Source organism: Gossypium arboreum, chromosome 5, assembly GCF_025698485.1.
Source record: "Gossypium arboreum isolate Shixiya-1 chromosome 5, ASM2569848v2, whole genome shotgun sequence".
NCBI classification, from domain to species: Eukaryota; Viridiplantae; Streptophyta; class Magnoliopsida; order Malvales; family Malvaceae; genus Gossypium; species Gossypium arboreum.
In genome coordinates this window covers 20,260,848-20,287,994 of record NC_069074.1, presented here as the reverse complement: position 1 = coordinate 20,287,994, position 27,147 = coordinate 20,260,848, and the positions used below count along the sequence as shown (strand labels likewise).

General features: G+C 33.3%; 2 protein-coding genes across 8 annotated transcripts; one reads left to right on the top strand and one right to left on the bottom strand.

The window, feature by feature from the left end:
- The first annotated feature begins 3,020 nt into the window (after positions 1 to 3,020).
- LOC108453357 (uncharacterized) lies at positions 3,021 to 11,154 on the top strand. Of its 6 annotated transcripts, none has more exons than XM_053028027.1 (23): positions 3,021 to 3,294; positions 3,428 to 3,498; positions 3,588 to 4,187; positions 4,617 to 4,852; positions 4,974 to 5,045; positions 5,146 to 5,280; positions 5,706 to 5,824; positions 5,906 to 6,217; positions 6,607 to 6,694; positions 6,783 to 6,888; positions 6,974 to 7,087; positions 7,298 to 7,461; positions 7,587 to 7,707; positions 7,799 to 8,023; positions 8,109 to 8,299; positions 8,680 to 8,847; positions 8,915 to 9,020; positions 9,184 to 9,321; positions 9,470 to 9,631; positions 9,727 to 9,927; positions 10,043 to 10,237; positions 10,335 to 10,406; positions 10,677 to 11,154. In XM_053028027.1, the coding sequence occupies exons 2-23, from the start codon at positions 3,451 to 3,453 to the stop codon at positions 10,827 to 10,829; spliced, it is 3,726 nt and encodes a 1,241-aa protein (XP_052883987.1). In that variant the 5' UTR covers positions 3,021 to 3,294; positions 3,428 to 3,450; the 3' UTR covers positions 10,830 to 11,154. The 6 variants fall into 6 exon arrangements, with proteins under 6 accessions (XP_052883987.1, XP_017606903.1, XP_017606904.1 ...); XM_017751414.2 differs by having other exon boundaries at positions 3,585 to 4,187; XM_017751415.2 differs by having other exon boundaries at positions 3,423 to 3,498.
- A 2,373-nt stretch (positions 11,155 to 13,527) lies between these two features.
- LOC108450368 (uncharacterized) lies at positions 13,528 to 16,780 on the bottom strand. 2 transcript variants are annotated; one of them, XM_017747956.2, is made up of 6 exons: positions 16,263 to 16,780; positions 14,746 to 14,836; positions 14,402 to 14,562; positions 14,237 to 14,264; positions 13,969 to 14,077; positions 13,528 to 13,811 (listed from the first exon to the last, which is right to left on the bottom strand). In XM_017747956.2, exons 1-6 carry the CDS (start codon positions 16,530 to 16,532, stop codon positions 13,730 to 13,732), a joined length of 741 nt encoding a protein of 246 aa, XP_017603445.1. In that variant the 5' UTR covers positions 16,533 to 16,780; the 3' UTR covers positions 13,528 to 13,729. The 2 variants fall into 2 exon arrangements, with proteins under 2 accessions (XP_017603445.1, XP_017603446.1); XM_017747957.2 differs by having other exon boundaries at positions 14,402 to 14,559.
- Between the last annotated feature and the right edge of the window lie 10,367 nt (positions 16,781 to 27,147).

Sequence of the window (27,147 nt, the reverse complement as noted above, 5' to 3'; positions counted from 1 at the left end):
TTCAGGATTTATTTCCTCTTCATAACAAATTTCTAAATCTTGTTATTCAAGACTTTTAATCATCTTTTTAGCACTTTTTCCTTTATTAGGACAGTTTGGTGCTATATGGCCTTCTTCATCACAAATAAAACATTTACATATCTGTTTTTTAGATTTTTTAGAAGTTTTTTTTCTAACAAATTTTTTCTTTTTCTTATTATTACCAGTATATTTTTTTATTTCCTGGTTTCCACTTAATAAATTTATATTTTCTAATAAGTATTAGGACGTGTTGTTTTACATCCAAATTCCCATTCATTTTCTAGAATTTTTGTACAATGACTATAAATTAATTTATTTTTTACTTGTTTAGCTGTTTTAGTTTGTAGACAATGTAGAGTTATTCTTTCTCTTACAAAATTAATTCTATTTCCTATAGAATCTATATTTTTTTGCTATTCCCGATTCTTTACTATGTTTATCTAAATAAGACACATATTTTTTTATACAAAGTAGTAATTGGTACCTAATACCAATAAATTTACTACAGAAATACAACCAAAATTACTACATCTAAAAGACCTGTCAATACCAAAAGATTGGATGATTGATAGAATAAGTGGTACTAGTACTTCAAAACCTGTAAGTACTATAGAATATATGTCATTTGGAGATAGACTATATTTTAAAAATAATGCTATAACAAATACAAATGATAATTTAGTTTTACCTTCTAATTCTCAAATAGAGGAAGAAGAAGATAATATTAGTACAAATTCGACAACACCAATAGGTATGAAAACAGTTCAAATACCTATTTTCCCTACTGAACATAGTAGAAATTCTAGAAATACTAGAATGAAAGAAATACAATCTACTACTATTATTCGATAAATGAAAATAGGAAAAAATGTTATTATTACGTTTTCAAATTTCCAACCTAGGAAATATTATACATATATAGAAATTACACTTCAATTGAGAGACTATAAAACATATTCTTTGCATGCTTTATTAGATACTGGAGCTACCACAAGTAGTTGTAGAGAAAATGCCATTCCTGTAGAAAAATGGGAATTAATGAAAAACCCAATCGGAGCTATAGGAATTGATGGTAAAGAAACCATAATTCAATTTAAAGCTAGAAATATAGCAATTTACATAAATAATGTAAGATTTGTAATTCCTAAAATATTGTGTTTTCCTGAAATGCATGGAGACATATTATTAGGAAATAATTTTATATATCATCATCTACCGTTTTCTATAGATAGAAATTTAGTAATATTATCAATGAAAAAACTTCAGTAGAAATACCTTTAATAGAATTTAAAAAGTAATAATTTTTACAAATCTTACATTATTTATGTAAATTGATATATTTCTAGCTTTAAATTGAATTATGGTTTCTTTACCATTAATTCCTATAGCTCGATTGAGTTTTTCATTAATTCCCATTTTCTCTGAGAATGGCATTTTAATCCGACTAAATTTATATTTTCTATTTTTAATGACTACGTTTTCAAATTACATCGTGGGTGTATTATAAAATAGTAATATTTTATAAGTTTTATGTTATAATTTAAAATATTATATTTTGAAAAGTTACAAATATAACCAAGTAAAATCAGGCTAATAATAGAAATATATCTGAGCAAATTTTACATATGAAAGCTGATAAATGATTTATACAAGCTACAATTTGAATATAAAATATGATTAAGCTAATATTATATATACAAATTATAGTTACATTCATATATTGACTTTTTTTTTAATACCCTTTAATCATATTTTATTTATGCATAACTTGTTCAAAAAGTTCATAACTGCATGCAACAACCACCAAAACAAACGTTCAAAAATATTTCAAATTAAAGCATATTTTCGGCCCACGTATGCCCATCAACATTGAATAATAACTAGTGCTACGTTACAGCTAAGTTCATCACTATCAAATATATGGGGGGCCATGTCATAGCCTAGTCAAAACAAAAATCAATTACGTCAAAAGCAAATCGCAGCCGTCCATCATAATACCTTAAATTATTTAAATCATCAGGTCACTTTTCTCTTGTTCCCTTTTTGTTAGGTCCAATAAAAAACATTTTAAATCGGGACACTAACACTAAGCCAAGGTCATGACTCAACGATTTCAAACACATAATAAATAAAATATGATATTAAAATATATAGAAACACATATTTTGAACTTAGAACAAAAATTGGTTAAATTTTGCTGTTAATCCCTGTACTTTATAAAAGTTATGAATTTAGTTATTATACTTTAATTTAATTATTTTGGGTGTAAATAATAATTGTTAAATTTATTCAATTAAGTTTAGTAATTTTAAAATTTTATGTGACAAATATATTATTATATGTATAATATCATATTAATGTATTATTTTCACATATCCTCGTTAAGAATTTAATTAATGGAATAATTTTTTATTTGTGTCAAGATTACAATTTTAAAATTTAAAAATATAAAACTTTAGATAGTCCAATTAGAAATTATTTAAAATTTATTAAAAATTACATAAGCAAAAAATTAACTAATTCAAAAAATATAAAAATTAAAAGTAATATATTAAAAAATATAAAAATAAAATTTATTAAATTAAAATATAAAACGCTAAATCCATAACTTAAAATTTATTCCAACCCAAGACAACAAAAAAGGGGGGAGGAGTATATCTAGCGAAATGTGTGTGTCGGGTGTGTTGGGACCCACCTAACCATGTGAAGCATACAATAGCGGGAAATATTATTAATGTAAGGGTTAAAAAAGCGTCCCCACTTACAACGTTCGACTCTAAATAGTAACTTTTATTAAAAACAAAATTAAGAATAAATAAAATAACGGAGTTCCTTTTTTCCACGTCAAATCACCCTTTTTCTTCCCCCCTCGCTACGTGCGCTGTTTATTCGACTTTTTTACCCATTTTTTTCTTTCCTAATTCGCAAAACTCAAAACGCAGTCGTTTTGCACGAAATCCGAAGGTGAAAAATTGAATTAAGGAAAAAAAAAAGAAAAGAAAAAGGGCAAAAACTAAGGGTCCCCATAAATGTTGTTTTGCAGTAAAGCTTTGAGTTTCAGTGTTTTCTCTCTCTCTCTTTTCTCTGATTTCAGATCCGAAGGAAGCTTTTCACATAAGCAATTTTTTTTTCTCATTTTTCTTCTTAAAGCTACAGAAAAATTGGTTAACTGCTAAATACTATACACTAAGCTGATCTCTTCACTGGATTTTTTTGATTCTTTTTCAAAGCTCGAGCTTTTTCAGTAGCAAAACTCTTAACGCCGTTTCTTATGTAAGTCGTTGTCGTTTCACTACTTGCATTGTTTGTTCATCGGTTTTCTTCATTTTTTCGTTTTTACTATTTTTTTTAGCTACTGATTTTAGTCTTACAAGGGAAATTATTGACAATGTTGGATTTAGGTAAGACTTAAGAGACAAGACAAACATCATGTTCACTGAAGGACTTGACAACAATGCCCTCAAATGGGTTCGAGAAGTATATGAGCTTTGTCTTTCTTTCTTTCTTTGAGTTTATTTAATTTTCATTTAATTAGAAATTCTCATTTATTCTTGTTATTTTAGCAGAAGGAGCTTCCATATTCAAATTCTAGCTTAAGGCCTCGAATGGATCCGATTACCAACATCCGCTCCGGTGGCCGGAATTTCGGCTTGCCACCGACGGCGAAATTCAGGAGCGGTCATTTGCCGGTGACCTCCACTACTTTGTCCGTAGACGAAGAATCCGCTTCTGAAAATGACGTAACTACCGAGTCAGAGGAAGATACTGTTTATGGGGGGAGGTATTCTCTTGATTCTTCTCCTCAAGATGAAAGAATCCCTAACGGAACTGCTCAGAGATACGGGAACATGGCCCAAAGGCGGCCGCGATATACCACTGCTAGTGATTATACATATTCAGATGTTAGTTCTTCAATGGAGACGATAATGGGAGGGAGAAGAGGTAGTTTGGAGGGTAGGTTAGGGAGGGGCAATGGGAGATACCCTGTTGGGAGGGATGGGTTTACAGAGGAGGACGAGTCTTCGGATTCGGCTGGTAGCTCCGAGTTTTCAACTACACAAGTGGGGAGTATTAATGGTGGAATTCCTCGGGGTAGAGCATATGTCTCAGAAGGCTATGCATCGAGTGTACCATCTCGGGTTAACGTGGGAGGTGCAGCTCAGAAGGTTTGTATTCCTAAAATTTTGTTTCACAATGTTTTTGATTGTTTTCCACAGATAGATATATTGAAATGTAGCAAATTCATTATAGCTGGACATAATTGAAGGCACGTTTTACATTAATTAAGGTTTGCAAATGTAACTTGAATGGATTATGTAGGCATACAATTAGTAGCTTTGCAGATTTCTAGCATTTAGTACTTCATTAGCTAGTCTTTTTATTTGTCTGATGGAGCACATACATCTAGAACCTCTGGTAAAGGGGGATTATGAACTTCTTGGTTTCAAAATGTTTGTACAATTGGACAATGGTAGGAACAAGTCCTCGCTTTTAAATTCATTTTCACCAATGTGATTGACATATAGATTACATAGTTTTGAATATAGTTATTATGAGTTTTATGTAATGCTCTTGCTGAGATAGTTTCTTTGCAGGATTTGAATTCTCGAAAGCTACAGGATGAAAAGTTTTCTGATGATGATATTCCAAGTGCACCGCCATTTTCTAGCTCAGTGCAGGAAGCTAAACAAGATTCTCGGCAAATTCCAGTGACTGAAATAGAAAGTGCCAAGGTTGCAGCTAATTCATGTGATCCAAAGACATTCAAATCGATGTCAGGAGTTGAGCCTGAGCTTAACATGAGTCACAAAAAATCGAACGAGTGTGTAAGGTTTGTGCAATGGTTTTGTGTAATACTTATTCAATAATTAATCTGAAAGCACATTAATGTATCCAACCACTGCATATACAATCTAGTGCACATGAATGTTAATTATTCTCCTTGTTCCCAGAAATGATGTTGGTGCAGAAACTGCTACTACATCAGGTGTTCATCCAGCTCGCGTCCCCACATTTCATGCGAGGTATCTCTGATAAACACAGATTCTTAGATGATCCCAACGATGATTCTTTTTCATGCACTTCACACTAACTGCTCTAAGTTGTTTATTCTATCAAAACCAGTGCTCTTGGACCTTGGCATGCTGTAATTGCCTATGATGCATGTGTTCGACTTTGCCTTCATGCTTGGGCTAGGGGTTGCATGGAGGCTCCAATGTTTCTGGAAAATGAATGTGCACTTTTACGAGAGACATTTGGGTGAGTTTACTCTCCTTGTTCTTATAGAAAGCAACTGACACATCTTCTCACTTTAATTGTACTACAATGGTTTGTCTTGTTACGAAAGCTGCCCTTGCATTTTTATTTTTCCAATTATCATGTTTATGTATGGTCAATATTTGCAGAAATCTAATACTGATTGGATCAATTGCTTTTGATATCTAACTGTATCGATTTAGTTAGTCTGATAAAGGTTTTCATGTATGGAAGTCCAATCAAATCAAAGAATTATTTGACTAGCGGCCTCTTATATTGATGAAAATGCCATCCATATTCTCAGAAGGAAATGATTTAAAGAATCTTAATTCGGTTATCTGATCATGGAGGTTTTGAAATTGTTTATCATTTGTAAACAAGTATGCTTTATTGTTCTCCTCCCACTAATACTTTTATGTGGTGCATAGATTACAACAAGTTCTGTTGCAATCAGAAGAAGAACTAATGGTAAAACGCTCATCAGAGCTTACCAGTGAGGCAGCTGCTGCTAAACCTAAGAAAATTATTGGCAAGATGAAGGTGCAAGGTATTTTTCTGTCTTGGATTTCAGATTTTCATTTTTGAGTCTCTTTGACTTGGTGATTGCAAATATTTTCTTTGCTGGCAGTGCGCAAAGTAAAAACAACCCTGGATCCACCTACTGGCTGTAGTATCTCATCTCTTAGTCTTAGGGCACCAACAATTAAGCTGGGGAACATACGGTATCACTTGACCAGTTTCCAGTCAACACTCGCTTCAAGGTGGCACGCTCTTAGAAAGCTTCGTGTTGCACCTCGTTTACCTACAAATGGTTCTTTCTCACGCCAAAGTTTAGCATATGTGCATGCTGGAACTCAGTATATAAAACAAGTATCCGGACTGCTGAAAATTGGTGTGACAAGTTTACGCAATAGTTCATCATCATATGAAGTTGTGCAAGGTATGTCTTTCCGATTCCCATACTTTGTCATACACAAAGTAGGATCATGTTTAACTGCATTTATTCATCCTAGCTGCAGACTTGGACTTTGATGTACCTTTTCGTACTACATTAAGATGCCCACATCATATGGTTTTGCTATGAGTAGTACTTTGTGAAGGATATTGTTTTGCTTCTTGAATTATAGATTGCAAGCCTTTTAAGGGAATCTCTCTTTATTTAATTGTTTGTAACTAAAGCATCTGGATTGTACTTACTGATAGTTTTGCTTGGTAATTGTTCCTTTCATTTCTTTCATCCATTTTCTTTTTTATTTTGGATCAAGCCAAGTTATTGTTTTCTCTTTTACTTTTTTGACATTCTTCCTCTTTGTGCGCATATGTCCTTAGAAACATACTCTTGTGTGCTGAGATTGAAAAGTTCAACTGAAGAAGATGGCAAAAGGATGCAGCCTGGATCTGGTGAAACACATGTTTTGTATGTGATTGTCTCCAAATGCTTCTGCTTTATTCTCTAAATTTCTATAAGATACATGCTGACAAGATAGGTACTGATTACTCTGCAGCTTCCCCGATAGTTTGGGAGATGATCTGGTTGTTGAAGTTCAAGACTCCAAGGGGAAGCAATTTGGTCGTGTCCTTGCACAAGTGGCTACTATTGCTGAAGACTCGGTACTGTTTCTGCATTCCGACATTAGTTCTACTTAATTTGTAGTTTAATTTCATTTAGTAACACTCATATGATAGTTGAATGCAGACTGACAAGTTGCGGTGGTGGCCCATATTTCGCGAGCCAGAACATGAGCCTGTAGGGAAGCTGCAGTTGTATATAAATTACTCAACAAGTTCGGATGACAATAGTCATCTCAAGGTGAACTAGTCTTTGATTAGCTTAAAATCTGAAAACTGTAGTTCTTTTTCTTAGCTTAAATTCTGTAGTTCATATTTTAAAAATTAAAGGAAGAAAGTTCAGTCCATTTATTTTGTGTTCTAACCTCATATTATTGCATGATTCAATTTTTAAGATGAAAAATGGGATTATTAATTTATGATATTAATTGCGCCCTTTTTCTCGTTCTAGTATGGTTCTGTTGCCGAAACAGTTGCATATGACCTAGTGTTGGAAGTTGCAATGAAGGTTCAACGCTTCCAACAACGAAACTTGCATTTATATGGTTCATGGAAATGGCTGTTAACGGAGTTTGCCTCATATTATGGAGTTTCTGATGTCTACACCAAGCTAAGGTATTTGGGGGTGGAAAAGGCAAAATTGTTTACCTTTCCTGTTAACTATTGCAATTCATTTCTACAGGGCTTCTTTTTTCGTAAATGTGTTTATGTTCGGTATCTTTAATGTACATTTTTAACAGGTATCTTTCCTATGTAATGGATGTTGCTACACCCACTGCAGACTGTCTCACATTGGTGCATGAATTGTTAATGCCTGTTATTATGAAGGGCCACAGTAAGAGTACATTGAGTCATCAAGAGGTGCCATGCCTTCCACTTTTGTTTTTAAAATAATTTATAATATGTTCCTCATTCCCTCTATAACATGGCTCATTATTTGTTGCTTCACCAGAACCGAATTTTGGGAGAAACCAAAGATCAGATCGAGCAGATTCTTTCTCTGGTTTTTGAGAACTACAAATCCCTTGATGAATCGTTACTCTCTGGCATTATGGATGTCTTCAAGCCTGCAACAGGGCTTGCAGCACCTGCACTTGAACCCGCTGTCAAGCTTTATAGTCTTCTACATGACGTTTTGTCTCCAGAAGCACAGAAAAATCTTTGTCATTATTTCCAGGTTGAGGAATTTAATTTCCTTGATTTCTTGTACCTATCTTTCTACATGTCTTGTCTCCACTTTCTAAATACTAGGGTCTATACAGGCCGCTGCAAGAAAGAGATCAAGAAGGCACCTGGCTGAGACAGATGAATTTATTACAACCAACAATGAACCCAATTTTTTGGACCCAGTTGCTATGTCTACTGCTTACCAGAAGATGACAAGTCTTTGTATGAACATTAAGAACGAGATATTCACTGATATCGAGATTCACAAGCAAGATATACTTCCCAGGTATGTTTTCTCATTTGTTGTTTGATTTGTTAAGCTTGCTCAGAAAGTAAATTTTCAATCATGTGGAGTATGGTCACAAGCGAGTTATAGCTTAATATGCTTAAGCAAAATTTTTTTTATTACCATTTTGAATGAAATTGTTGATACAATATGTCTATTCACTTTTGAGAACATCATATCAGGTCATATACCATGCATGTTTCATATGCTTAAGCAAATTTTTTTTTTATTACCATTTTGAATGAAATTGTTGATACAATATGTCTATTCACTTTTGAGAACATCATATCAGGTCATATACCATGCATGTTTCAGCATGCATACAGTTGCTTCCTCTATGATGTGTAGTTTATGCAGCACTAAATTGCCTTCTTTTGCAGCTTTATAGACCTACCAAATCTCTCAGCATCTATATACAGCACAGAACTTTGCAGCAGATTACGTGCATTCCTTCTTGCATGCCCACCATCTGGCCCTTCACCACCTGTGGCAGAACTTGTCATTGCAACAGCAGATTTCCAGCGAGATCTTTCCAGCTGGAATATAAGGTGATTATTTTAGCAACAATATATATATATATTTGCGCTATTGCAAACTCATTTGTTTTTCTTCCAGTCATGTGAAAGGTGGAGTTGAGGCAAAGGAGTTGTTCCACTTATACATCATGATATGGATTCAAGATAAGCGGCAATCTCTACTAGAGTCATGTAAATTAGATAAGGTACATTCTTTATTGTGGATGGTTAATGTGAAATCATAGGTTCTTACTTTTGAAATAGATTTCCTGCTTGTAACTTCACAAATGTACTGCTTCTCTGTTTCTTGTTAAATGAAGTATTTTATCAAACTGGCCTTCAAGGAATTATTTGAATGTATACTTGCAGGTGAAGTGGTCAGGAGTTAGAACGCAATATTCTACAACTCCTTTTGTTGATGAAATGTATGATCGACTGAAGGAGACCTTAAGCGATTATGAAGTCATCATCTGCCGGTGGCCTGAATATATTTTTGTGCTGGAAAATGTATGTTAATATATTTCGAATTTCATTTTCTAAGTGCTAGTTTTTTATGTTCTGCACTAGTGCTCTTCTGATCAATGTACATCATGAATTGTTTAATCAGTTCTTTTGAATAACAAGTGATAAACTTTGGGCTACTTGTCTAAACTAGGCTATTTCGGATATTGAGAAAGCAATAGTGGAAGCTCTGGATAAGCAATATGCAGATGTGGTAACTCCTTTGAAGGAAAACATGGCACCAAAGAAATTTGGCCTCAAGTACGTGCAGAAACTTGCTAAGCGATCTGTATGCGCCTACACTGTTCCTGATGAGGTAAGCCGTAGGTTTTTCAGTTAACAAGAATCTTCTTCCTTGGGTTTGCTTACTCCGTTAGTTTTTTAGCTTGAGAGTTCGGTTGCTTCTTTCAGCTGGGCATCCTGTTGAATTCTATGAAGAGGATGCTTGATGTGCTACGTCCGAAGATAGAGACACAGTTCAAGTCTTGGGGTTCTTGCATACCTGATGGTGGAAACACAGCCCCTGGTGAGCGTCTTAGTGAGGTTACCGTGATGTTGAGAACCAAGTTCAGAGGGTACCTGCAAGCTGTTGTTGAAAAACTTGCTGAGAATGTAAGTCTTGCTTAATTTCTCTGGTCCAAGTTCAGAGGAGGGTACCAGCAAGTCTTGTGGTTGTTTGCTTTCATTGTGGAATTTATTTTGTTTTGCTTTTCGTTCTTTATTCCAGACCAAATTACAGAATGCGACAAAGTTGAAAAAGATTCTCCAAGATTCTAAAGAAACAGTGGGAGAATCTGATATACGAAGTAGAATGGAGCCACTGAAAGAACAGTTAACAAGTACAGTAAATCACCTTCATACAGTTTTTGAGACTCAAGTTTTCATTGCTATCTGCCGATGGTACTGGGATCGAATGGGACAGGTAAGTTATAGGTTAATGGTGATGGTGGTTCAAATTTTGTGAATCCAAGTTAATAATGTTGCTCATCTGGCGTGATTTTTTTTCCCACTCATTGCAGGATGTTCTCAGCTTCCTGGAAAACAGGAAAGAGAATAGATCATGGTATAAAGGTTCCAGAATTGCTGTATCTGTAAGTGAAAACATAACAATTTTTTTGCTTCCTTGCTGAAAATAAATAGGTCCCAAGTTATTACAATGTTTATCAATGGAGCATTTCCAAGCTTTGCATCTTTCAGTAATACCTGATTATTTTGGTTCTTTCATTGATGCAGTTGTCATTATGAAGTTTGCATTGATGCACTGGTTATGTCATTTCTTGATTTCTCCATTGAAATCCTCAAAATTTTTTCATGTTCAGTTTTTTTGTTTTTTGACATTGTACCCTGTTGTTGATACGCAGATACTGGATGATACTTTTGCGTCACAGATGCAGCAGCTCGTTGGCAATGCACTCCCGGAAAAAGACCTTGAGCCACCTAGGTCAATAATGGAGGTGCGGTCGATGCTGTGTAAGGATGCTCATAATAGTAATGACAACTCATTCTTTTACTAAGCACAGTTTTTGGGTAGAGAGAGATGAATGAGTTTGGTGATTCACGCACATTATACATGGAAAGCCTCGAGATATAGAAAACCACCCAACAAAAGCAAAAAACATGGAGATATAGTAGTTGCCACACAGATGATCTCTGATCTGAATAGCCTTATAAAAGATTAGATGATTGAATTTGGTCATCTTGTTATTTGTATATGTAAAATATGATACAATTTTGTGGCTATTAACTAGCTCTTCTTCAAGTTTTGAAAGGGAGCAAGTGACTCAACTGCTCTAAATTCATAGCTTCTCTCAAATCATATATATAAACCATAATTAATAATCCTCACATTTTCTTTTTTCACTTCCCGTTATACAACATGGAAACTTGTATGATGATCTATTTGAAATATACTTGCCTTCCTTTTTTGGTTACAAAATGAAAGGTAATTAACTAAACTACCGAGAGGAAGAAAGTAACGAATGCAATGTGACGTGGTCAGCAAGAATCAACTTCCAAGCTCTCCCTGAGTAAGTTGAGTGCATCAGAACTATCACATTCCACCATCACTTGCTTGAAGCCTTGTTGCCAAGCAACAAGCTTGACCAGAATCCGGAATTACGGCCTTGTCTGTATTTATTTTTATCCAACCCTCCAAAGGTAGTTTTCAACCATTGGATACTGTTAAATGCCTTCTCGACTCGTATTGCATCGCCGCATTGCAGCTTTTGGCCCAGCTCCAACTTTGCCAACAAATGTCTTCTATAGATTAGTTTTCCTACAAGAAGATAAAATTGTTTTTTTTTTCATATGTTCCAACATACTATTCCAAAGAGCGACCCCCAATCAATCGAACCAGCAACAATGTTTCCCTCATTTCGAATGTTACTCAAAATCCTGTCTCTAAGCGGCTGTAGGAAAAAGAACATCATGTGTGTGAGCACGTTGCATTGCAGCCCATACTTTAGTTGATTCACCAACACTTCGGAACAAAACCTCTCGATTCCATCGTAAAAGGCTATCCCTTTTAAGTTCTAATTTTCGAACTATTTAACAGGGCCGTCTGTAGAATGGTATCCTGTAATCTGTATATAATATCATAGGGCCATGATCAGACATCATTACTGGGAGGTTAGGCAGTACTAAGTTCTCCATCACAAAAAAAAGACAAAAAAAGTTAAAAGTGCTGTACTCTTGAAAGTAATGCCCAAGAATCCGCTAGAAATCGATCAAAGATATGTGGTTGCAGCAAAATTTCTTTTCAAAATTTAAATTTGATTTTCTATTTTTGTTTAAAAATTTTGTTGCTATCTTTTTGTTACAATTTGCTGTATAAATACAGCATTGGTCATTCAATAAAATGTATAGTCAGTGAAAAATATATAGAATTCTCTTGTTTCCTGAGTGCTTTTTTACCAACAAATTGGCCTCAAAAAGTTTTTTTGTTATCTTGAGGACCTGTTAAAAATGGAAGAGACAAGTTTCACAATGGCACCATCAGTCTTCAATGGAGAAAATTAACAAATTTGGGCTGTTAGGATGATTGTTCATTTGCAGGCTCTTGACATCTGAGAAGCAGTGGAGGATGATTATGAAATACCTCCACTTCCGGCAAATCCAACAGTGGCACAAATGAAGAATCATAAGGAGAAGACGAGGAAGGCTAAAGTGAAGGTGGTCTATTTCCCACTTTTTCACAATCAATTCTCACCAGAATTTAGGAGTATCTTAAAGAAAAATCTGAAGGGAATCAAAGGATCAAGAACATGCAAGTGATGAACTTGATTTGAGAATTTGAAACGAAGAGAATGAAAAGAGTCTGAAGCAGTTCAAGATTATGTTGATCAACTGCAGAGTATGAAGTTACAATTTCTTCTTTGGAGAATTCTAAGGATTTGTCAAGTATTACTTTGGCAGAGCTAACTACTTTGCAGGCTTTAGAACAAAAGAGACTCGTGAGGCAAGAGAATTCTGTAGGAGCTTTCCAAGCTGGCACACAAACAAATGCCAAAAGAAAGAACAAGAAGAACGTTTCGGAAAAAAAAAACGAATCCTGAGCAAAATGTTGGTGGAGATCAGATGTGAAATGCAACAAATGCGGCAGACAAGGACATTTGGGAAGGATTTGTAAAACTCAACAGTTGCAGGAGAAGACTAGGGCAACGGCTGAGCAATACCAGGGAGCAACTGTCTGTTGCAACATGTTTTGCAAGCAGAAGCACTTCTGAGAGTTGGCTGGTGGATAGTGGTTGTACAAACCACATAATGTTCAGTATATTCCAGTTAAAGGGGTTCAAAGCTCATTTTTTATGTTTTATTTGTGCCCAACATTGATCAAAATTTGTTAAGTGTTGCACAGTTGGTTTAGAAGGGGTTCGAAGTCTCTTTTGGAAATAGATATTGTTTAATCAGAGATGCTGAAGGCAGAAAGGTGTAGTTCCACCCATAGAGGGCATTACCCGACGGTAATAAGCTTCACATCTCACTTTCTTTCTTGATACCTAGTTCTTTGTATACTCAAATTTGTGGAAATTTCAGAAAAGAAAAGTTTATAATTGAATTAATAATTAAAAATATATATTTCCTTTCATTTCCATTATTTTTTTTAAATTTGAGCTATCCAACCAAGAGATAAGTGTGTACTGTTTATTTTCCTTTTCCTTTCCTTTCAATTATCCAAACACATGGTAAAGGAAGAAATAGAAAGTAGTGGAATTTTGCTTCAAAATGCCAATGAATTTGAATTGCAATCAGATATTCTTCGAGAAATTAATATTTACAAAGGATGAAAAATATTTTGACAGATGAAAGATCAATGGATTTGTTGCAGAAAATAAAAGAATAATAGCGTATATTCATGTTACACAACTTGCTAAACACCAAGCTCCGTTCTCCAAGTAATGCAAGTAGAAGGAAATCAGATAAGCTTTGATATAACATTACAAGAAACCCAGAAGGCTTTCGAGGCAGCTCTTAGAAGTAAAGGGTTTTGGTATATCCTGTCCACAACCAACCAGCCAACAAATAAATAAATAAATGAATTAGAATATAAGCCAATGGAATAATATATATAGAAGTTGCAGCATATGTTAAAGCCAAAGCATGACTGAGGCAACAAAGGAACACTGGTTCGTCGAGATTAAAGTTATAACTGACCCGATTGCAGTTGCTCCCCAGGATGCCACATTATAAACGACTTTGCTTCCATCCCATGCCTTTCGAAGCTTTCCCTTTTTCTTTTTCACAGAGAAGGTCTTGCTCAGTGCTACAAAAGAATTCAAATGGATGTCAGAATTCAATGTGCAAAATACATGGTCAGAAATATAGTATAAATTTGGAATAAAAGATACTTGAGATGGAAAATATAAGTTATTCAGCGAAATGGTATCTTATTAAACATTTAGGAAGGAATACAAAAACTCACCTTCCTGAAGTTGGTTGGGGCTCAAATCCTGTGAAAAAAAATAAAAATAAACATAGTCTCTTTAGCATTCAGTGGTGAATAATCATATAGACAGTGCCAAAACGTACGGCCACAGAAATCTTTGAGATAAAAATATCGTATTCCAGAAACAGGAATTTCAAGTACCTTGGTCTGTTTAAGTGACAGCAAATATGCGGCCATAAAACATGCAATGCCTTCTACTATATCTTCCTGCCTAACAAGAACATAATCTTCTTGATCCAAATCAACATCTTTATCTTCCCAAAGATCATTATCATTGACCATGTCCCAAGAACTACCTTCTTCTGGTTCCATGGAAGAATTTCATTAGCATCCAGGCAACAAATATCTTTTTAAACACAAACAGAAAGTTTTCCTAAAAGCATGAACTTCAATATACTGAATATATATGCTTGATAAAAGTCCTTTCAGCAAGTTGAAAATGATATATGCTTATAGTCTAAAGGGGACCATCTTTGGATGCATACCTGAAACGTTTTCTGAAACTGGCACCCGAGCACACTCTAGCTTTTCTAGAAAATCAGAGCATTGAACTCTAGATTTCAGAAGATCGCACAACTGCATTTAAAATAAAAGGGACAGAAACTTTTATACCAAGATATTCAGAAATATTTGATAGGAAAGCAAATGCCAACCTCATAAATTATCTCCTTTCTAGCAGGTTGCAGTTGTCATAAAGCTATTTATATAAAAATTAAATAAATAACTACTTCATAAACTCAAGTATTTGAGCATATCACATCAAGTATTAGAGATCAATAATTTATGTGGGATTTCAACATTTTTCCAATATAAGATGCAGGTTGTCAATACAAGTACAAAAGTGGAATGCCGGCTTTTATCTTGACCCATGATATTTAATAAACATGCAGCTGCACAGCGGAATGATGGAATACAACACTCGCTTCAAACTCCAAACTGGAATACAACTACCAAAGGGAAAAAGAATCAATTTCTTTATTTTACAAAACCATCAGGCTCAACTGATGAAGAGAATAAAAAAAAGGGCCCAGTTTTTCATAAACTTTGCACTATATTTTTGAACTTCTATTATCAATTTGAAATCCTTTTGCTTTAATTCCCAATCGTAAATCTTTAGATCAAAATGTTTCTCCGTAGGATGACTGTTATGATAGAAACGTTTCAGTATCTTATTGGTTTTTCATTCTCATATACATACATACATGCATGAATGCATGTATATACAATTATACATACATAGAAAGGATCATAGTAATTAAGATGACATCAACGAGACAAAGGCCAAGAGGCAAATGGACTCAGAGGCAGATTTGAGATGAAATCCAACTTATTTACTTCTCTATTTTTTTTTTGTTCAATTCAATATTGAAAGAATGCAACTGCAGGCATTATTAGTTTTTAATCGAGAATTATTTCTCCAACATAGGACAACATAAACAACTCTCAACCTAGTCAGTTCAAGAGTAAAACTGTCATCATAGAAAAATCTGCAAACTTGTGAACAAATCAAAACGGAAAAACCAACCCTCATCAGTAACTTAAAGGTCCACCAAAACTACACCCTGTTACTAGGTTTAATGAAGCAGAGGAAGAAAGTACTTGACAGTCGACATAGATATGCAACTGATGCATCACAAACCGGACCATTATACAAATGAGAACTACCATTAAGCTATAATAATTGTTTAATTATCTCATTCTAGCTGAGTTCAACTCAAAACCGAATTACTCATCACTCATGGAAGAAACGCTTAATCCTCCAATGAACTACTAAACTTAGCTGAACCTCTATGAAATAAAAATTCCAAAATTCTCTTCTGAACATAGAATAAGTTAATACAAATTACGAAACTAAACTTCACAAAGAACCAACATTAAAACCAATTATTTCTACCAGCTAAGAAAGTTATTATGTAAGTTTTCTCAATTAGAATTCCTCTCCTTCCCTTAGCGCCCAAACAAAAACCTAAAGCAGATAATAAGCAGAAAGAACAAAACAAACCTCGTCGACTTCTTGATCTCTTTGAAGACCGACGCCACCGGCTTCCCCTTGAGGATCCACGTCATCTTTATCATCCTCGTCGTCATCGTCAATTCCACCTTCGCTGTTACTAATCGATTCGATAGCTCTTTGGCACTGTTCCAGCACAGCTTGCAAAGTCTTCCTCGTAACACGAACCTGATCTTTCTCCTCCACAACTTTTCTCTTCAACCCCCCTACTTCCATCACAAACGATTCCTTGCTGCTCGGACCCGTTACCTCTATCTCCATCTCGCCAGCCCTAAAACAAATCTAAAAGAAAATTCACCTAAGATCCCCGGATTTCAAGCCATATTGAATCTAAAAAAGAAAAAAGAAAAGAAATTCCCCTATCACAGGGAAATCGCAAATGAAAGAAAAGGGAGGCAATTGAAATTATTTATTTATTATAGAATTAGGGAAAGAAAGAACACAGGGTTGCGTGTCCGACAACACGGGCTAATTAAAAATTTTATAATTTGGTCAATTTTATTTAATTATTTATTATTAGTTTATTTATATTAAATTTTGTGTCTAACTCCAACTTCTGTACGTTTTTATCTAAGAACAATGTTTTGTTTCGTATTAGTTAAATTTTTTGTTGGTTTGTTGTGTATAAACATATATTTTTACTAATTTATTACATATAAATTATTAAATTATTGATTCCAACAAAATTTAATAATATTATTCAATTAAATGAAATTTTCACTTTTGATTAAATTTTGACAAATTCAAGAAAATAGAAATTCATGATTAAACTTATTTTAGTATCTACTACGTTGTTTTACGTTTTTCTTTTCTTAATTCTAGTGAAAACGAGAAGTTCTCTTCATATTGAATTTTAAAAATTAATTAGTTTTAGCTTCACTGAAACAATCTCTCTTTTTATTTTCAAATATTGTAGTATAAATTGCCCTCTATTTTGCTTCCTTATCAATAGAAGTCCCTTTCTTTTAGAATTAAAAGGATACTATGAATTACATTTACCAGGGACTACAATCCCATCTACATCATTCCATAGTAATGCTCATGCACCTGGAATTGGGCACTGGTGAATTTGAAACTCTGTTGCTTCCCATTTTACTGTATAGCAACCTCGCACGAATGCTCCCGATGAGCGACTAGGCATGGCTATTAAGTATTAACCACTCAGCAAGACCTGCTTAAAACCCCTTTGCCCAAGTAACTCCTGCTGCATTACGGGGACCTGTCCAATGCTACGTCTATAACCCACATTCCAATTACCTTTGCAGTCTTTAATTACTCAGCCCGCTGCTGTAGCATTACAGTTGGGAAGGCCTGTCTGTAAAGAATCTTTTGCACGCCTCGTTCGTAAGCAATCGGCCATGCATCACCAACCAAAGGGAATGACGTATCCTATTCGGCACTTGCATCCTCCAAATTTTCTTCCCCGTCGGGCATTGCGGACTCTAAGTAGCCTCCGTAATAGCTGTGTAAGTATCAGATATTTTAAGAAGGCCTGAAGGACTCCCTTTCCAACTAATCATCTCTTCCCTAAGCGAAGCATTAGGGGAGCCATCAATTTTATTCGATCAATAACTCCCTGATGAAGCAAATCCTGAATTTCGCTCAGCTTCCACCTTTCTTGTTTCGTGGTCATGTGCATTATCGATTGGCCTTGGGAGATAATTTTTCAATGGGCCCAAGTCTGGGATCCAATTGTCAATCCAAAGGCACGTTGAGCTACCATTCCCTATAGACCAATAGACATTTTCTCGTACATCATCCCAGACTTGTAGTGAATGAGCCTCAAATGCACAAGCAATTCCCTCTTTCAGTGTTATTAGGAATAGCATGCTTAAGTTTGTATTTTACCCTCAATATCTTATCACAACACGAGTTCCAATCAATTAAGTTCACTTTTTTTCATTATTATCCGAGATAAATGTTAAAATTATACATAAATTTTGATTTAATATGTAATTTGACACATTAAAATTTTGATTGTAATTAAAATGAATACATGAAACTTTAATTTTGACTCAATTATACATATTTAAATAAATACATCAATTTATTTTTGTATTAGAAAGTATAATTATTTCTATATGTAATATATAAATATAACACATCAATAATTGTGTTAATAATTTGTGAGAATTTGATCAAATTTAAATTTGATGTATGAAATTATACAAAATCAAAATTCATATATACAATCATACGTTTAAACCAAAGTTTGTGTATAGTTTTAAATTTATCCTCCATTAGTTGCACAGGCTTGGCCCTCCTTCAATGGAAAATTACAGTTTTAGTCCCCTATAAATTAATATAGAATAAAATTAAACTTTGCCCCCTAAAAAAATATTTTTTTATTTAGTTCCTTCAAAAATAATGAAATCATAAATTAATACATGATAAAATCTATATTTTGACATCTTAAAATTTATAATTCATTTTTAACCCCGTAAAAGATTTTTGAATTCACCCCTTACCCCAAATGAAATCTCAAGCTAACTTTTCAATATTGTTACAAACATCGATTAGAAATTTGGAATCATCAAAACTAAGAATGGGTTTGGATGGGCGATGGGATGCGGTGCGGTGCATCTAGTTTACTTTCTATCTCAAGTTACAGTTTTTCACCTTATCACTACTATTATTTTTACACTAACTACAAATAACCATACCACCTATTCAAACCCACCCTTAATGGGGTAATCACTAACTTAGCTAGCATTATATCCACTAAGCCGTTGTCGAACTTTGCCTATCACAAACTAATAAGCACCTTGAGTCACTCTTTTATGTAAAAGTGATACTCCCAATAAGTACACAACCCGAAGATGAAATGAAAACTGGCATATGATGTAATGTAAATAAGCAAAGAGCAGATTAGCTTTGCCTTAAAGTAGGAGATAGGCATAAAACCCATCAAGAATATGAGCTATATATACCTGGTATTACATTAAAAGAAAAGAAAAAAAAAAGTAGAGTAGCTTTTTATCAGCTTAGCTTGTCGCGTCACGATTGTAATACTGGTACATGGTGGAAAAGTTTATGTGGGAAGATACGGAGCAAAATCCACGACCTAAATCAGGTGACTGGAAGTTGTTGCAAGTATCATTATTTTACTGTGAACTTCAAAAAAACTTATAAAAATTTGTTTATTAATTTTTTTAACTAATACAAATAGTCAATTTTTTTTACAAAAGCCTTAAAAATTTTAGCGTGAGCTTTTTTTCATAAATAGTTTATTTCATAAATTTATTTAAGAACTCTCAGTAAAATTACAACATGATAACATGAAAACAATAAACATGCAATTATTAAGACCCAAAAAGAGTTATACAAAGATGAGATGCTGGGCAATTGCCTCTAGCTTGTAGAGTTACCTTAGTGTAGTCTGTCATTTTTTCAATATCTAGTTATTTTATGTAGTCCTTAAGAATACCTCAAGGTATTTGTGACGAGATTGAGAGTATTGTTCGACAGTTTATATTGGGATCGTCGGGAGGGAATAAAAAAATGACCCTTGTTAGTTGGAACTCAGTTTGTCAGCCAAAGACTTGTGGAGGGCTTGGGTTTCGGCAGCTAAAAGATCAGAACACTTCCTTTTTATTAAAGTTGGGGTTTAACATTCTGTCGAGTTCAGAGACTTTATGGGTTCGCGTGCTACTTGCGAAGTATGGGATTAAGGATGGCATACTCCTCAATATCGTTCGTAGTAATTGCTCATTTCTTTGGAGAGCTCTTTCTAAGGTATGGGCGTTGCTTAGAGAAAATATTTTCTGGTTAGTTGGAGATGGCAACTCTATTAAGTGTTGGAAGGATAATTGGATTCCAGAGATTGGCCCACTGATTAACCTTATCCCACCTAGTGCCAATATTGTCACAGATTGTTGTTTAAGGGAGATGATTGCAGATGAAGGAACATGAAATTTAGAACTTTTTTAGGTTTGGCTTTCTGAAGATTTAATTAGGCGCATCATTAGCATTCTTCCTCTACATCCTGCAACAAAGGCTGACAAAATTACTTGGTTGAGAACCTCTTCTCGATGCTTCTCTATTAAAAGTGCTTATCGTAAGATTAAGGAGAGTTTGTGGAATCCTAGGAAGGAAGCTTGGAATTTTCCATGGAAGGTTAAGGGACCTTAAAGAGTGCATTTTTTTTTTGGTTGGCTCTCAAACAACGGTTACTTACTCAAGTAGAACGACTAAGGCGTGGTGTGGGTATTGACGCAAGATGTCTAACTCGTGGTCATGAAGCAGAGGATGTATTACATGTTTTAAGGGATTGTGATGTAGTGAGTAACGTATGGAACCGAATCATCCCCCCATAAACTAACACTTTTCTTTTTAGGTAATTTGCAGGAATGGAATGAGTCTAATTTTGAAAATTGACTCGACATAGTCTGGAGGAATGTTGATTGGTCGTGCTTCTTTGGCCTTGTTACTTGGTGAATATGGAAGAACATGAATATTTGCACCTTTAATAGGGTGTCGTGGAGTGTAGAGGAGATTGTCAAAGTTTAGCGCAGTTGGGATAATCAATGCATTACAACTTACAAGGGAGGCATTACTATGAGACTTACCTCAAGAGCAGAGATCGCAAAAACAGAAAGATGGATCCACATAAGATCCAATGAAGTTGTCAAAACTAACTCAGGTTGCGTTGTGACAGGTGACATATTGAGAAATCAAAATAGAGATTGGATACTTGGCTATAATCAAAGATTGGGGAAATGTTCAGTTTTTTGAAGCTGAACTATGGGGGATACTCGATGGCGTGACACTAGCACAAGGTAGACAACATGATAGAGTTTTAGTGCAAACAAACAATATGAAAGTCATAGGCACTATCAAGGAGTCTTTATTGAGAGGATCTAATTCTGCGTTAATTAGGTGTATCTTACAACTTGTAAAACCCTAACCGTATCCATTGTCGGAATAGGGTTATAGAGAGTTTACAGATCAAATAAAAAAATATTTCATATAAAATAACATTCATATCGAAAACCAATAAAAAACAAATATATTGTCCCTTATGCGAGCCCTCGATACCAAAAATACACTTTAGAAATAAGTCGGGACTAAATCGGGTACTTAAAGAATTTTTTGGAAAACATTAAAATTTTTCAAAGGTGCAGGGGACACACCCCCGTGTGACCAAGTCGTGTGACTCACACAGTTAAGAGACAAGCCCGTGTCTCAAGCCGTGTGGGTATTCGAAATAGGGGTACACAGCCGTGTCCCAACCCATACTCGTGTAACTTTCTAACTTGGGTCACATGGCCAAGCCACACGCTCGTGTGCTAGGCCATGTGAGCATACTGACTTGCACAATTTAGAAGGTGTAAGGGACACATGACCGTGTCACCTGGCCGTGTGTCACACACGGCTGAGATACACGCCTGTGTCTCTACCCGTGTGGACAAAAATAAGTCATTTTTCAAGCCACATTTCTCACCCAATTTGTCATCAACCTAACTCAACATTTTTGCACGTCAATAAGTCATAACAAGTCATTCAAATCAAGCTAAAATCAAGTCTTAAACATGTATTATCACAACATACAATCAATATGCCCATAGACAATTCAAATGACTTTGAAAACATGTCAATCAAATTCTAAAATTTACCTAGATAACCAAATACATTATGCATAATTTTGCTAAATATACCAAATCAACCAATTTTCAATATACCTATAATTTTGCATCATTCAACCATTCCAAATACATCCCAACCATGATAAGGCTACTTATATACACACCAAAATATACCAAACACCAACCATTCAAATAGCTAGTTTCAACAAAACATTTATATACCAACATTGACCAAAATAACCTATACATGTCATTATAACCGAAATTAATTTATTGAAAATACCAAAAGAGTCGATGGATAGTGTGATTCAGTTCTGACCAGCTTCCAACCCAAATGAGCTTCTAAATTACTATAAAACAAGGAAAAATAACACGTAGTAAGCTTTTAAGCTTAGTAAGTTCGTATAACATAGAATTTAACTTACCATTTAATCACATTTAAGGTAAAGCATACTAGATATTCAAACCAATTTGGCCAAAAGCCTAAACACATAACCTCAACATGTTAGCCATGTAAACACATATAATAGCTCATAATCATGGATGAACATAGTCATTAAGCAAGTTTCATATACATGTATCAACCGAATCATGTTTCAATATACCAAGTAATATCATTTCCCTGTATATACCGGTAATAGTTTGTACCGAACTCATTTTGTCTCATAATAGAATATTGCCCGTTGAACCGTTTAAAATATCGTTGAATACACGGGTAGTACACACGAAGTGTACAAAACTGTAATCTGTCAATTCATGTACATATATACTCATATGAGCAAGTAAACGAAAAGCTCATAAGAGCTGAAATCGGGAAGCTCATGTGAGCTAAATATCAGGAAGCTCATAAGAGCTGTGATGTGTCCGCAACACATGCAATACTGCAACCAAAACGGTAGCCCTAATGACATGTCATTTGTATCCTCCGAATTTCTAAGGTTCAAATGGGACTAAAAAATTATCGGATATGTGATCGCTAATTATACATGGCAATTGTACAAATCACACACAATAATATTCAATTTTAAAACATATAAATGTACAATTTAGTTACATGAACTTACCTCGACAAGTGTATATAGATACGAAGACTACTAATTTGTTACTTTTCCTTCGCCTCGATCTAACTTCGTACTAGGTCTATCCAGATCTATACGAATGAATTTGACTTAATTCAATATAATTCATTTTCAATTCAGTCCAACATATTTTTTGGCAAAATTACTATTTTGCCCCTATACTTTTAATTTATTACAATTTAGTCCCTAGGCTTGAAAGATGAAATTCATACAATTTAATTCTTATTCAAGCCTAGCCAATTTTTATACATATTAATAGCAGCCCATGTATTTCACATAATTTAGAATTTTACCATAAATTTATCATCTTTTCAATTTAGTCCCTAATTGATAATTTCATCAAAATTCGCTTTACAAAGGTTGTTTATCTAACAACAACCTTTCATTTTCTATCATAAAACTTCAAAATTAAAGCATACTTATCAATGGAAAAATCCTAATACTTTACCGATTTTGCAAATTAATCCCTAAGATAGTTAGATTAAGCTATTATAATCTCGAAAACATAAAAATGATTAAAAATGAGACAAAAATACATACCTAAATGAGTAAAAATAATCTTGCTAATTTCAAGCTTCCATGGCTAGGGTTTTCATATTTTTCTTTTATTTGGTAAAATATGATGATATTAGATTATTTTATTTATTTATCATCATTTATCATTTCTTTTTCCAAAATTAACCTTAATAATTTATTAAAATTTCAATGATGAATAATCATTCTTATCCACTAACTACTATAAATGGTCTATTTACTATATAAGGACCTCCAATTTAAAATTCCATAGCTATTTAACACCTTTAGCTATTAGAATTTAATTTTGCACTTTATGCAATTTAGTTCTTTTTATTAGATTAGACATGTAAACGGTAAAATTTCTTAACGAAAATTTTATACTATATTTCTATCATACTATAGACCATAAAGTAATATTAAAATAAATTTTTTTCCGACCTCAGATTTGTGGTCCTAAAACCACTGTTTTGATTTCACTGAAAACAAATTGTTACACAACTTTTACAAAATGAGAAAGTTTGGTCAATTGAACATGTTCCTTAAGATGAAAACATGGAAGCTGATAGCATCCCCAAGATGGCTTTTGGTAGGGAAGAGGGTTTACAATTATTTGAGACTTCTCTTCTAGTGCCTTTCTAGTTTTCTTGTAATGTTCTACTTTATTTTCACACACACACAAAAGAAGAAGAAGAAGAAGAGAGAGACATACAAAATTGAGAAAAATAACTAAAATAAAAATTTTAAAAGTAAAAAATAAATAGTCAAAATAATAACTAAGCAAAGAAATGTTAGAATAAATAGTAGAAAATATATCGAATAAACCAATGGATAAGTATCCAATAAATAATTCATTGAAAAATTGAATGAAGAAGAATGAATTCTCACGATTCTTTGAAGAAAATCGAGAATAAAATTACTTCTAGAAATCACAAGAAAAAAATCTTGCACAAAGAAACTAACTCACAGAGTAGAAAAATTTATTAATGAAAACAATTGTACCTCTAATGAACAATGGAGAGACTTTTACATAAGCTAGCTAAGTACATCCCAAAACTATACTGCAACTCTAATTAATCTGAATAATAAGTATTTTAAACTAGGCATTCTTGTTTGACTAAAAAACATAAAACTCTTAAATTGAAACGGCAAGAGGATTGGTTTTTTCTTTTTTAAAGCACATAAATAGTCACCCAACTATAAAAAAAATTTCATTGTAAGTATACAGAATATTGCATTTAGGCACTAGTTCAATCATTAGGTATTTTGGTGATTATCTATGTCATTTATCATTTTTAACTTTTAAAGTATAGAAATTAAATATCAAATTTTGTTAAAGTATAAAGATTAACATCATATTTTAACCTAAAATTAAACTAGAATTAAACTTTATTATCTTACAATAAAGCTGAGTTTTGTTAAGGGTAATACTTAACTTTAATTAGTTTATGACACAAAATGGTAAAGTTAAAATTAAAAACATGATGTTTTCAATTTAAATCTTATCAATTATATATATTTTATAAAATTTACGTAATTTAAAATAACAAAAATATTCTAACGTAATTTTTCTTATTTTATAAAAAGAAAGACTTTTGATAATTGTTCAATTGAGTTGAACCTGGTTGATGAGCCACATTAACTCCATCAGCCATTTAAGTAATACTCTCAATCTTTATACTTTTTGCACATATTAAAATTAGTCCATCTACTTTTAATTCTAATAATTTATTTAATTTACTCTTTTAATTTAATAATTGAAGTATAATATTGTTAAAATTAGATCATTAATTAAATTAATTAAATAATTGTTCGAATCGTTGGTTAAAAAATAACATAATAATTATTGATAAAAATCACTTTAAAAAGGAAGAACTCTACAGTAATGTTGGGCTTTTTTTTGGTCAAATAAAACGGAGATCATGACATTCACTAAAGAAAGAGTTCGGTCAAAAGAAAGCCAGCAAGATTTGCTTGCACAAACGAAGACATAAAATTTGGGATGTTATACAAGACAACATAATCATCATCATGGTTCCTAGAATCAAAATTACAACATTTACAATTATTGCAGCATTTTCTACCTAATTCATTAGCACATTTGTTACCTTATCGGTAAATATGTTGGACACAACTATATTGGAAGCTTGTCAACGTAGTCCTGAAATCATCAATAAGAGAGTCAAAAATCAAAATTGCATAAGAAAAATCTTTGGTAAAAAAAACTTTTCAATTTCAAAATTGAGTAAATTGATTCCTCTAAAAATAAGTAATTTAATTATTGTTAATTTTAAAAGTGAATTAAAGATAATTAATCACAACATTGATATCTTCCATCAATTGTACATAATTTTAATTGGTATGATGATAAATTTAACTTTTGATGTTTAATATTTTTATCACTTTGGCCATTAATGTTACAATAGTAAAGGCATCAAGTTTAAAAATAATTTTATCAATATTCATATTATTGGCAAGGTAGAGTCCATCTCTAAGTGCCCAAAGTTCTGCAATCATATTGATAGGGTGGCTAATAAAACTTATAACATCTTATGACCCAATTACCACGATGGTATCGAATGATAGTATCTGCTCCAGCAACTCTTGAGTTTTCAAAGGAAGACCATTCATATTAAGTTGATGTTAGTTGATAGGAAGAAAAGACCAAGTCTCCTGAATGGAGGAGGGGTAAGAGAGTCTCGTATCCATTACGCAAAGCCCATGACACTCGATAGCCATAGAAATATCTCTGGAGGTAATCCTATCTTTCTTGGAGGGCTTTTCAAAGATAATGACATTGCGCATAAGGCAAGAATTTTTGAAGAAGAATGCAAAAACAACAAAACTTATTAGTGGTTCAACTGTTTGACCAATTGGTTTAAATTGGATTATGTAGCATTAATAACACAATCAATTTAAAATCATGTAGAAAACTATGGAAAAAAAAATATCTGTTATGAATAAAGTTGACGTCACCTAAATTCATAATAAAAACTTTAGAATTTTATATTCAATATTTTTATTTATTTATTTAGCTTTCCATATGTGTAATATTAGAAACGTGACTATTTTAAAAATAAAATGTTAAATAATTTAATTTAATGAAAATTTCTGAGTGTGTTATCAGTTAAACTTTAAGAGTTATTTAATTACAAATTTAAAATTAAAAGTAAATAAACTAACTTCACTGAAAAAATATGGGGAATGAGGTCATAATTAAACCCAAAAAGAAAGATGGACTATAATTGGATTTCACTTTGTTATTGTTAATAAAATTTTTAAGATTTAGATTTAAAGTTTAGGTTTATATTTTATAAAAATAAGAAAAATATTTTTATAAAATAAAATTGATTTTAGAATTATATTAATAATAAATAAGTTAATGTTACCTTTTTTTCCAGTTATAAATTGATTTAAAAAAAGAAATTGTGAGAAGGCAAAAGGCAGAATAAAACAGGAGATAGAGAGAGTACTAAAATGAATGGTTCAGTCAAAAACGACTGATGTTTCATGCCCCCAGATCACGGATTGTACTTTTTGTTTTTAATCAGTCAAATCAACTGATGATGGATCCACCGTGTCCCGACATAACCCAGTTGGACCCCACACCACAGAGCTCAGCTGACAACCCTGATCGATTCCGTAAATCGTCTGGGCCGCTGGGCCCATTTCGTCAATTCACGGGTGGCTTTGCGGTTA